General features: G+C 43.0%; 1 protein-coding gene across 2 annotated transcripts in view; it reads left to right on the plus strand.

Annotated features, from left to right (window-relative positions):
• Positions 1-12,334, plus strand: part of megf6b (multiple EGF-like-domains 6b) — a 112,983-nt gene that overhangs the window by 80,425 nt on the left and 20,224 nt on the right. For both annotated transcript variants that reach the window (XM_060909942.1, XM_060909941.1), the window contains 15 exons: positions 46-195; positions 896-1,027; positions 1,189-1,317; positions 1,812-1,940; positions 2,088-2,222; positions 3,067-3,195; positions 3,318-3,443; positions 5,036-5,167; positions 7,506-7,634; positions 7,720-7,851; positions 8,550-8,678; positions 8,774-8,902; positions 9,033-9,161; positions 9,245-9,373; positions 12,075-12,203. In XM_060909942.1, the coding sequence (XP_060765925.1) occupies positions 46-195; positions 896-1,027; positions 1,189-1,317; positions 1,812-1,940; positions 2,088-2,222; positions 3,067-3,195; positions 3,318-3,443; positions 5,036-5,167; positions 7,506-7,634; positions 7,720-7,851; positions 8,550-8,678; positions 8,774-8,902; positions 9,033-9,161; positions 9,245-9,373; positions 12,075-12,203 (1,968 nt within the window). The remainder of the gene's footprint in view (positions 1-45; positions 196-895; positions 1,028-1,188; positions 1,318-1,811; positions 1,941-2,087; positions 2,223-3,066; positions 3,196-3,317; positions 3,444-5,035; positions 5,168-7,505; positions 7,635-7,719; positions 7,852-8,549; positions 8,679-8,773; positions 8,903-9,032; positions 9,162-9,244; positions 9,374-12,074; positions 12,204-12,334) is intronic.

Consider the following 12,334-nt stretch of genomic DNA (forward strand, 5'->3'; position numbering starts at 1 on the left):
CACTCAACAGGTTTATAATCGTTTAATGTGTGTGTGTGTTGTCAGGGTTGGACCGAACGGTTCTGTACGCTGGACAGGAGAAGGAACCCTGGCTGTTGAATCTGCTCGGTGATGACAGGCTGTTCGAGCAATATGAGGATTACGAGGAGGATGAAGGAGAGCTGCGCGCTGAGAGCACACTGGCTGAGAAATTCGGTTCGACAGGTTTTCTCCACGTCACTGATGAGAACTTGTGGAGTTACACACTGCAGCTTTGTGCGAAACAACATGAAAATGAGTAGCTTTTTTTTTTTTTAATTGTAGTGGAATTATGCAATACACAATATTTGGATGTCCGCTCTCGAACCTCTAACCCTCTGAAGTGTTTTCTGGCTTGTTGTTCTAGAGAAACCCTTAAAGGTCTGATATTTAACTCAAAAGCCAGGGTTCCAAATACAGCTCTGGTGTGAAGCTCAGAACTCGTGAGGAAGCCATTTTCCCCCCCGTTATATTAATGTGCCTGTGCTGTTGGAGGAGATTAGTCACTAATCCACAGTGGGATTAAAAAACGACGACAAAAACAAATGAAACACAAAACACTTTGGTATAAAATTTATTTTGCGTTAATGTGAGACTCAAAGAATTTTTTCCTGACATCAAGAGAAGGTTTGGATGTCTCGTCTTATTTTCTACAACCAGCTTTGCATAATTAATTAAACATAAACAGGCAAACAAGTGAAATAACTCGTTAAAAACAGACTGAATTAATTTATCTGGAGCAGATTTGAGCAACTCGGGACATAAAGTGCATTAATACTCAGAGGAATGTGTATTAATGTGTTAAACACAGCTTCTCGAGACTGGATGTATATGATCCCTTTCTCTCTCCCTCTCTCTCTCTCTCTCTCTCTCTCAGTGTGCCTCAATGACACTTTTGGCTACGACTGTAGTTTGTCCTGTGAGGACTGTATAAATGGAGGAGTGTGTAACGCACACCGAACTGGCTGTGACTGTCCAGATGGTTGGACGGGAATAATCTGCAACCAGAGTGAGTTTCTCAGACAGAAAGGATCAGCTCAAAGCCACGCCCACGTTTCTATCAACAAATTATCCCATTTCTGTTTTGTGTTTAATGTGTGTATCTAGATACATGACTGTGTGTGTGTGTGTGTGTGTGTGTGTGTGTGTGTGTGTGTGTGTGAGATGCAGCCTGTCCCGAGGGCTGGTTTGGCAGAAACTGCTCATTCCCGTGTAAGTGTGAGAACGGAGGTGTGTGTGATCCGGTGTCTGGGAGCTGTCGCTGTCCCCCGGGCGTCAGTGGAGAACGCTGTCAGGATGGTGAGTTAAAAAAAAAAAAATCTTTGAAATGTTTACTAAAGAAGACGACGACAACACAGAAAATATGATACGATAGAGTCAGAATAGAATTTATTACATTACTAATTATTATACATCGCATTGTAGTAGAGGCTAATAAATCATATCGTATCGCAGACTCCGTCGTATCGTCAAATACAAATTCAGTTGTTGTTTTAAGAGCTGAAATCTTTTCCAAGCTTGATGTTTACACCCCTGATAGAGATTAATTTTTAGCATTTATTTATTGAATGCCTACGTTATGTCCGGTATTTAATAATCACTGTGCGTGCTCGTGTCTATTCATTTTACAGCAACAACTATTTGCTAAAATGTAAAATGATTCTTCATAAACATGCTGGAGAATTATTCTTTACATATTGGTTCACCTTTACTGAAAAATAAAAAGTGTAACATTTAATTTAAACATTGTAGTGTAAAGCATGTTAAGATGAATATTTGTACGTTTTACCCAGGATGTCCTAAAGGTCTGTATGGAAAGCAGTGCAATAAGAAATGTCACTGTGCCCATAACGGCCGGTGCCATCGCACATACGGGGCGTGTCTGTGTGACCCGGGACTGTACGGCCGCTTCTGCCACCTGCGTGAGTATCTGAGCAGAGCAGCATCATCTCCAAACATCTGGAGTTCTTCTGAGTTCAATTCAGGATTGAGTTATTTGTTTTAAAAAGTGGACAAGTTTCTTCTCTCTGCATTGTTTCACACTTTTGGCTTTGTGTTCCACCCCATAGCGTGTCCAAAATGGATGTTTGGACCCGGCTGCTCTGAGGAGTGTAAGTGTGTCCAGAAGAACACTCTGGAGTGTCATCGGCGATACGGCACCTGCACCTGTAAACCTGGTCATCAGGGTGACCAGTGTGAAAAAGGTCTGAATCATACAGAGAGCTACCAGAGGTTTTAAAGGAGCGATGTGTAAGAATCGGGCATCTGGCAAATTCATACTCCAAACTAGTAGTGGGCAGTATATTGGCAGAAAGATGGACGGGGCATCCACTTCTAGAGTAATAAACGAGGAAATGTACAGTCTGTGGCGTAGTTTACAGTGTCCGTGTGTGTGAGTGGAGGTAATGAGGTAATGCCCGAGGGTCTGTAATCCAGGCTTTGGCTGGTGTTTAGTGATTAGTTTGTCCATAATTTTGTTTGGCATCTCTTCTCCCTTCTCCAAAACCCCTGCATCCCAACATAAACCACAAATCCATGTTTCAGTGCCTGGATTCCAGATATTTCTCCAAATTGCAGTGATCCATTTGCTTCTCTTTTCTTTAGTTTTCAGCAGTGTGTAAAAAGAGAGCTCTGATTTCTTGTTGAGTCTGTTTGAATGCTAACACCTAGTGCTGCCACTCAGTGGGTCTAACTGCAGTGACTTCTGCATACGGTGACATCACGTGCATACCGTGACTACTTCTCCTCTCAGGTTGGACTGAGTGCAGAGGGACGACAGCGACTCACTCAGTACAAAGTGGTATTACATGACGGACGGTCCGTCCTGTCTCAGGGCTAGCTGGTTAGCATGCTAACTTCAGTCAATATCTCAGATACATGGACATCTTTGACACAACTGTTATTACTTCACATTCTGTTGATAATCATAATGAGTATTTTGAATGTTTTAAATTGAGATTCTTTTACTTACACAGTTGTTGTATTTTGTGGGTTTAGTATGATATTGCTGGTGTATAATCTTCAGCGTATGTGTGTGTGTGTGTATAGAGTGTAAAACAGGTTTCTATGGTCAAGGCTGTGTGCAGAAGTGTTCGTGCCCGTCTGGGGCGGCGTGTGACCCTGTGACTGGTGTTTGTCAGTGTCCAGCTGGTAAAAAAGGTGTAAACTGTGATGAAGGTGAGTTCAGCTGAAAATTAAAATCGCACATAAATGGGGGTCAGTGTTTTAATGCACTATTTGTTCAGCAGTACGTGGTTTGGGATGGAGCCACTCTAGCGCTGTATGTTGTGCTCTTACAGGTTGTGCCGATGGGAATTTTGGGATTGGCTGCTCTGAGTCATGTGACTGTTCAGGAGCCCCATGTGACCCGGTGACCGGTCAGTGCCGATGTCCTGCAGGGACGATGGGCAGCCGCTGTGAGGAAGGTGAGCCAGGAATCTGATGTATACACATCCGACTCTTCAGTCTTACACATGCAGTAGGAGTCGAAGTCTGAGTTCACGAAAAAGCACTGAATTTATTTCATTATAAACAAATGTGACATTTTATCAGTTAACATTTATCTTAAACTCATGGTGATCACATGATACTGACTCACTTAAAGTCCTTAATGCATTTCATGTTGTCCTTAATGATTTTACGCATTAATAAACCACCCACACACCATATTTGTTCAACTTTTTAAAAATGTTTGTTTTTTAATCAATAAATCCATTTGAAGGAAATTGACTCAGAACACTGGACTAGAAAATCTGTTTGGAAAATATTTTATTATCTCAAGAAATATGACAGCTAGGGCGGCACGGTGGTGTAGTGGTTAGCACTGTCGCCTCACAGCAAGAAGGTCCTGGGTTCGAGCCCCGGGGCCGGCGAGGGCCTTTCTGTGTGGAGTTTGCATGTTCTCCCCGTGTCCGCGTGGGTTTCCTCCGGGTGCTCCGGTTTCCCCCACAGTCCAAAGACATGCAGGTTAGGTTAACTGGTGACTCTAAATTGAGCGTAGGTGTGAATGTGAGTGTGAATGGTTGTCTGTGTCTATGTGTCAGCCCTGTGATGACCTGGCGACTTGTCCAGGGTGAACCCCGCCTTTCGCCCGTAGTCAGCTGGGATAGGCTCCAGCTCGCCTGCGACCCTGTAGAAGGATAAAGCGGCTACAGATAATGAGATCAGATGAATATAACAGCTAATCAGGTTCAGGTATGCAAACGCAGGTCATGTGTCTCAGGCTTACCAGGAAAGATGGGTGGGGTTTATGTTAAATATTTAATTTGCATATTGAAGAATCTGGGGTGGCACGGTGGTGTAGTGGTTAGCGCTGTCGCCTCACAGCAAGAAGGTCCGGGTTCGAGCCCCGTGGCCGGCGAGGGCCTTTCTGTGCGGAGTTTGCATGTTCTCCCCGTGTCCGCGTGGGTTTCCTCCGGGTGCTCCGGTTTCCCCCACAGTCCAAAGACATGCAGGTTAGGTTAACTGGTGACTCTAAATTGAGCGTAGGTGTGAATGTGAGTGTGAATGGTTGTCTGTGTCTATGTGTCAGCCCTGTGATGACCTGGCGACTTGTCCAGGGTGAACCCCGCCTTTCGCCCGTAGTCAGCTGGGATAGGATCCAGCTCGCCTGCGACCCTGTAGAACAGGATAAAGCGGCTACAGATAATGAGATGAGATGAGATATTGAAGAATCTGACATTCTTAATGATAGAAAATGAGTCATTATTATTATTATTTATTTATTTATTTCTGTGTTGTTGTCTAACAACATTTTTATGATTTTATGATCCAAAACCATTTTGGGTGACTTTATATATATATATATATATATATATATAAAGGTTCATCAAGTGAAGATTTCTGCATATTTTATTGTAGGTTTAAAACCTGTGAATTGTTTGTGGTTCATGTTTGATTTTGCATAAAGTGCATTAATATGCAGTGTAATGTGTGTTAACGAACACAGCTTATTACTACTGGATCTCTCTCTCTCTCTCTCTCTCTCTCTCTCTCTCTCTCTCTCTCTCTCTCTCAGAGTGTGCCGTCGGTCAGTGGGGTGTGAACTGTAATGTGACGTGCCCCGTGTGTGAAAACGGAGGGTCGTGTGATAAACACAGCGGCTCGTGCCTTTGTCCTCCCGGATACTTGGGCCGATTCTGTCAAGACTGTGAGCAAGTTTCATCTTCATCAAAGATCTAATCAGATATTTTGCGATGCCTTATTTTTAATAATCTTCTTGTAACACTTCACTAAAAACCATCTTGCCGTGGTGCCTTTCATCCAGCTGATTCTGTCTCTCTTCATGTCCTTGCAGTCCAAAGTGTCACAGAAATGATTAATGTTTTTACTCAGACGATACTGTAACGCTGAATGTTGCTCTCCTTTTTAATTGCTCCTTCGCCGTAGTGTGTTATTAGACATTACGGATATCTCATCTCATTATCTGTAGCCGCTTTATCCTTCTACAGGGTCGCAGGCGAGCTGGAGCCTATCCCAGCTGACTACGGGTGAAAGGCGGGGTTCACCCTGGACAAGTCGCCAGGTCATCACAGGGCTGACACATAGACACAGACACACATTCACACTCACATTCACACCTACGCTCAATTTAGAGTCACCAGTTAACCTAACCTGCATGTCTTTGGACTGTGGGGGAAACCGGAGCACCCGGAGGAAACCCACGCGGACACGGGGAGAACATGCAAACTCCACACAGAAAGGCCCTCGCCGGCCCCGGGGCTCGAACCCAGGACCTTCTTGCTGTGAGGCGACAGCGCTAACCACTACACCACCGTGCCGCCCCACATTACGGATATTAACTTGGTTATTTGGGAGTGACGATCCAGACACCAGTTAAAATAACTAACTCATGTTAACAGTGATTTGGGCTAAAACAGCCGTCAGCACACAACTTGCATGTGCTTTAGATGAATGTCCTGTTTCTGTAGAGGTCCATCTTCTGTCTACAAAGTGATGATTGCGCCTTCAAAGGTGCAACAGTCAATATTTTGAGTTTCTTACGAATTCAAATGATGCAGAAAATGATAGAAATTATGATAAAAATAATAATTTAAGCTGCTGTCTCAGAACAAGTGCATTACAGAACTGAACAGGGGGAAAAACAGTTTGGTAAACCTGCCGTCTGGTCCAGGATGTATGTTTGTATCAGGATTGGCTGCTTGCCAATCATTTTATAGCCACGCCCCCACCACGCCTTCACATCCTCATGAATCAGGCCTGTTTACAGAGCTGTAACTCTGCTGTCGAGCAGGCGAATGTCCGCGACCGTTCTTGCTAACACTAACTCTACTTGAACCACTGTAAGTTCTGGGGGCGGAGCTTTGTGTACGTGGGTGGAAATTGAAACGTTTAACTACAAACCTTACCGAATGCACATTTAAAATCAAAGCTTCATCCAAACCCAAGCCAAAGATTTTTGCAGCAGTTGACATTTACATCATACTTTGAAATGATGAAAGTGTTTTCTCTGTACGTTTGAGTCTTTAAAATGATGAGGAAATGTTTATCCAAACATCCGGGGAAGTAATTAGCTTCCATTCTCAGAGTCACTCGGGTTGAGATTGTAGAGAAAGTAGGTGCTTGTGTTCGTGATGTTTGCCAAAGATTTTTCGTGTTAGGATTTGGTTTATGAAAAGTAAACCCTTTAATTTCTACCTGTTACTATGGTAACTCCAGTCTACCTGCACAAACAATAGGAGGGATTTATTTATTTATTATTATTGTAAATGAAATCCGTAATTGGGTGCAAGTGAAAGAATTTATAATATGTTCTAATGTGAAAATGGATAAATCGTCATGATGGCTGTTATTTGTTACGGGTGATTTTAGAAATCAGGTGATTCTCGATTTACCTCTGTGAATTAGGGTTTACAGTTAGTGTTGGGAAACGCAATGTATTTTGTAACAGTGATGTTTTTAGGATTTATTGTATGTTTATCAATAAAAGAACATTTCTGGCTATTGAGTTCGTTCTTTATTAACAAAGGATGTTATTGATGACTTTTTTTACAAGCAGCAGTGAATGATATTGTTGCAGTATAATCTCGTGGAATGTTTAATTTCTTTATTTGTATTTTATTTGGAGCTATGCATTTCCGTGTGTTTATTATTCCAAATCGTGTTACTACTTTTGCATAGCTTTCATTTAATTTCACTGTTTCACCAAGTAACACATCGGCATGGAAAGTAGTTTTGTCGCGTTTGTCAATTTTTATTCTTACAGATTGGTTGACCTTTAAGGGATGGAGATTGTCAAAGTGTTCTCGTTCTTTTATGAACCCCCTAAAAAAATCCAAGCCCCCTTTTATTTAATGAGGCCCCCCCCCCAAAAAAAATCCCTTTTAAGAATGTTGGCCTAATTTACCTAGGCAAATCTAGATTCACCTTATTTCAAAAATCACCTGTAACACATTTTTTGAAATGACAAAATCCATCAGGATGTTACACTAAGCATCAGTATGTTGTGTGTGTGTGTGTGTGTGTAGCATGTCCGGCTGGTCGATTTGGTGAGCGCTGCCAGCTGGAGTGTGTGTGTGAGAACAGCTGGCGATGCCATCCCGTGACAGGCCGCTGTTTCTGTACTGCAGGCTGGACCGGTCACGACTGCAGGAAAGGTACAAAACCCTGACGAGCTGCGTTATACCTCACACACCACTCGTATTTATCGTCCTGTATGGACTGTATGTGCATCATTTACAGCCTGTGATGCCGGACACTGGGGAGTGGACTGTGTGAACATGTGTGACTGCAGGAACAGTGACGGCAGCTGTGATGCTGTAACAGGGCAGTGCAACTGTGAAGCCGGGTTTACAGGAGCACGCTGTGAGCTCAGTGAGTTTTCCACATCATCTACAGCTACATATTTACGCTCACTGTACATCCATCTACAACAACGCAGCTCTCTTTACGTTCCTCTGAGAACCTTCTGTCATGCGCAGTTACACCCATGACTCAGTCTTCTGGTTGAAATGGTTTAATAGGAATAAACTTCTACGATGTCATACCTGTGTGTGTGTGTGTGTAATGTTAGAGTGTACTGTGTTTCCAGTGTACCTCTTAGAATAGTCTACACACACACACACACGTGGCTCTATGTCTATATGCCGGTAGTTTAGTAAAGGCAGTAATTCTGGAGGATGTGAGCATAAACAAAGCACCTCATTATTAACACCTTTGCAGTTCCCTACAAAGCCACGCCCACAAAACATTAATGCGATCCCTAGACAAAAATCCGAACCCTGACTTTAACCTCAGGAACCAAACATAAACCTTTCGGTTCTTTCTTTCTTCTTCTTTTTTTTTTTTTTTAATAAAAGTTGTTTTTAATGCCCCAAGATCAAACCTCTCAGAAATTCCTGTTTTTTATGGGTGTTATTAAAGTTAGCTCGCGTTTTATTTATGTTTAGTAAATCAGAAACAAGGTTTGACTGAACCCGTGATACAAACTTGTGTGTTTATCATACGCTTACAGTTCCTGTACAGTCTGCTCATGATTCGGTCCTCTCTCTCTCTCTCTCTCTCTCTCTCAGAATGCCCTGCTGGGTTTTTTGGCCTGGGATGTCTGCAGCGCTGCCAGTGTGATAATGAGGCGTCATGTGACCACGTAAGTGGAGCGTGTACCTGTAAGGTGGGCTGGACTGGAACGTTCTGTGAGAGACGTAAGTTATTTTCTCGGCTTTAATTATATACAGTATGTGTATGTATTATTAAACATATATTGGTTTTGTGTGTGTGTGTGTGTGTGTTGCATCAGCCTGTCCTCAGGGTTATTATGGGCTGGACTGTCAGCACAAGTGTGTGTGCCTGAACGGCGGACGCTGTGACCACCTCAGTGGGAGATGTGTGTGTCCTGCAGGCTGGATTGGTCCAAACTGTAACCAGAGTGAGTGAACTGTTATCTGAACAGGCAGCTGTGCTCTAAAAGTAAACAGGTCTATAAACCTGCATACACTACTGAGGTTCATGCAGATGTTCACACGTGTTTCTCTCCTCTCCGTCCTCCTGTACTCCAGCGTGTCCAGCCGGATTTTACGGTGAAGGCTGTTCCCAGACCTGCACTTGTGAGAACACTGAGAGGTGCCACGCCACCACCGGACAGTGTGTGTGTACGGCAGGGTGGACCGGACTGACCTGCTCACAGAGTGAGGGAAGAATCAGAGTCGTAGTAATCGGTGTAATGGATAAAATTGGTGTGTTTTATTTATTTATTTAAAAATTCTCCCAGAATGCCCAATGGGGTTTTATGGGTTGGGCTGCAGTCAGAGGTGCTTGTGTCAGAACGGCGGGACGTGTGATCACATCGCTGGCCACTGTTCCTGCCCCAGTGGCTGGACGGGCACGGCGTGTGAGCGCGGTGAGTATCGGGGGGGAAATGAGACATTTGGAATAATAAAGTGAGGAGACGATGCTGACGTGGGTTTGTTTATATAAAATCTGTTGCAGAGAAGAATAATGACAAACTGCTAAACTAGACTTTCACAAATCAGAATTGTCCTTTTCAGTCGTCAGATATAAATGTAGTTGCATTGACATATGGCCAAAAGTATGTGCACCCCATAAGTGGTTCTTTTTTCCAGACAGTTGCCACAAAGTTGGAAGCACACACTTGTACATGCTGTAGATTTATAATTTCCATTCACTGGAGTAACTAAGAGACCCAAACCTGCTCCATTACGTTATAAGCATTTAGCAGACGCTCTTATCCAGAGCGACGTGCAACACACCCAGCGCAGCCTGGGGAGCAGTTGTGGGGTTCCGTGCCTTGCTCAAGGGCACTTCAGCCATTCTTACTGGTCCAGGGAATTGAACTGGCAACCTTTTGGTCCCAAAGCTGCTTCTCTAACCATTAGGACATGTTCCAGTACGGCAATGCTCCTGCACACAGTTCGAGCTCCATGAAGACGTGGTGTGTGAAGGTTGGAGTGAAGAACTCAAGCGTCCTGCACAGAATCCTGACTGAACTCAACCCCACTGAACATCTTTAGGATGAACTGGAGCCTCAACATCCCAATACCAGAGCCTGACCTCACTAATGCTCTTATAGCTGAACTGAATGAACACAAGTCCCCACAGCGACGCCCCGAAATCTAGTGGATCAGCCTTCCCAGAAGAGAAGAGAGGAGCGGAGCTCATTATAACAGTAAAGGGGAATAAATCTGGAATGAGACTTTCAACAAGAACATAGTATGGGTGTGATGGTTAAGGGTGCACATACTTTTGGCCACAAAAATGAGTTTTACGACTATTGGTAATTAGAACAAAGGTTCCATCAAATCCTGAAATCTGTCTAAATCTCTTTAAGGACGTACTGTACACTTGGTGTAAGCTGAGATTTGTCTTGTGCTTGATCACCAACTATAAACCTTCAGAGTGACGCAAATCTCAGTCATAAAACCATCCGTCAGATTCAGTTTATATTTTATTTATATACTGATTTAACAATGAACATCATCATAAAGCAGATGTATAGAAATTTAGATCTATAATAAACAAGTGAGATGATCATCTGTACGATGAATGAGACTTGAGCAAACTTTAGCCAGAAATACAAATCAGAAGAGCTTTTATTTGTGAATCCATATTTTTCAGTTTACTGGTTTTACAGTTCGCACGTCTCGTAATTGACTTCCCTCGGCTCGGTCTCGGACGTCCTGCTGCTCCCTCAGTGCTCCACGCAGCCTGACCGTCGACTGTAAAGAAATCCAGGACGTGTGGAAGCTGTTGAGTCCAATTGAACAATTCACAGTTAAAGTCGGCTCCTGTTCCAGTCCTCGGAAGCAGATGTGACTCGAGCTTCGTTCAGTGTGACCTTTATAAATTGTAAAAGTAACGATATAATTGGGACTCGATCTGGGGTCTCGTATTTGGGAAGCAAATTAGGCACTGCAGCTCCCAGTCCTGACATCATCGTGTCTCCTGCTGGTGTCTGGCAGCTCATTAGTGCCAGTGGCAGACATTCACTGTTGCTTTCGGCCACACACTGTCTCTCAGACCACCTCAGGCGTAAACCTCAGTCTTCTGTCTGCCTCAGTCAGGCTCCTCTCACCTCATAACTCTCAGGATTGCAGCTCCAGGGGTGTTTACTCGCTAACCACACACACTGCATGCACCTGGAAGACTTTATAGTTTATAATTTACCAGAAGCACTGGTTAGCATGTTTGACGCTCGTTGCTTCGAGTGCTTCTTTGGATTTAAGTTTAGTTTATTTAGTGAGTTCCATTTTGAGAGGAAATCACAGATCCGTGGATGCGGCTTTACCACAAAATGTAACACAGCTGGAAATGGGGACTTCCTGTTTGTCTGTGCTGTATCATACACTTAATTATGAAGCCTGCGACGCTGTGCTTTCTAATTATTACAGGTCTTAATCCATGAATCAAAAAAAAAAAGTCAGTGAGTAGCTGCTAACGCAAAACTTTTTGTATGAATATATAATTAAAGCATACAACTTCCTAATAATCTAAATTGTTACAGGACAAAAATTTCAACCTAGGTGATTTTTTTGACCTGGGCTAATTTGTATTTTTTTAATAAACCTGGTTCATAATTTTCAACCTCAGTAAAATTTTGCAGGATCTAAGATTCTTAAAAGGGATTTCTATCACTTCTTTTGTCTCTCTTTTTTCCATCTTCCTCTTTGTCTACACCTACCGAGTATTTCCTCTTGTCTGTCTGTCCGCCTATTTCTGTCTACCTAATCAGCATTAAAATAAACAAATAATAGATATATAAAATAAGGATTATGAACTCAGAACCTGCCAATTCTTAACCTAATAATGGAAGGAATGAAATGTATATTTTGAATTTATTAATGAGTCCAGTCTTATGATGTCACCAGGTAGTTTAAAATACAAAGTCTTTCCAAATCCGAACCCGAGACATCGTAAGTCTCCTTAATACACGTAGCAAACCATGAACTCGATTAAAAATTCTAACCTGGGTTGAAAAATTCCAACTGATCTACAAATCTGATCTGTAACATTACACATTATAATCCCTGTATTTTTATTTGGCCCGTTTTTACTGGTGTTTATCTCTGTTGCTGTGGTTACAGAGTGTGTTGCAGGCTGTTTTGGGCCGGACTGCCAGCAGGAGTGTGTGTGTGAGAACAGAGGACAGTGTGACAGGCAGACTGGGCAGTGTGTGTGTGGACCGGGCTGGATCGGACAGCGCTGTGAGAAAGGTAGGAACAACAACCACAATTTGGTTCTGGTACCAAGATGTTTGTGTTTACACTCCTGTCTGTGCAGATTGTTTTATGGATAGATGATGATGATGAGGTCCAAGATTCCTAGTATAGTGTGTGAAGTAAGA

Source organism: Neoarius graeffei, chromosome 26 (assembly GCF_027579695.1).
Source record: "Neoarius graeffei isolate fNeoGra1 chromosome 26, fNeoGra1.pri, whole genome shotgun sequence".
In the NCBI taxonomy this organism is placed as follows: Eukaryota; Metazoa; Chordata; class Actinopteri; order Siluriformes; family Ariidae; genus Neoarius; species Neoarius graeffei.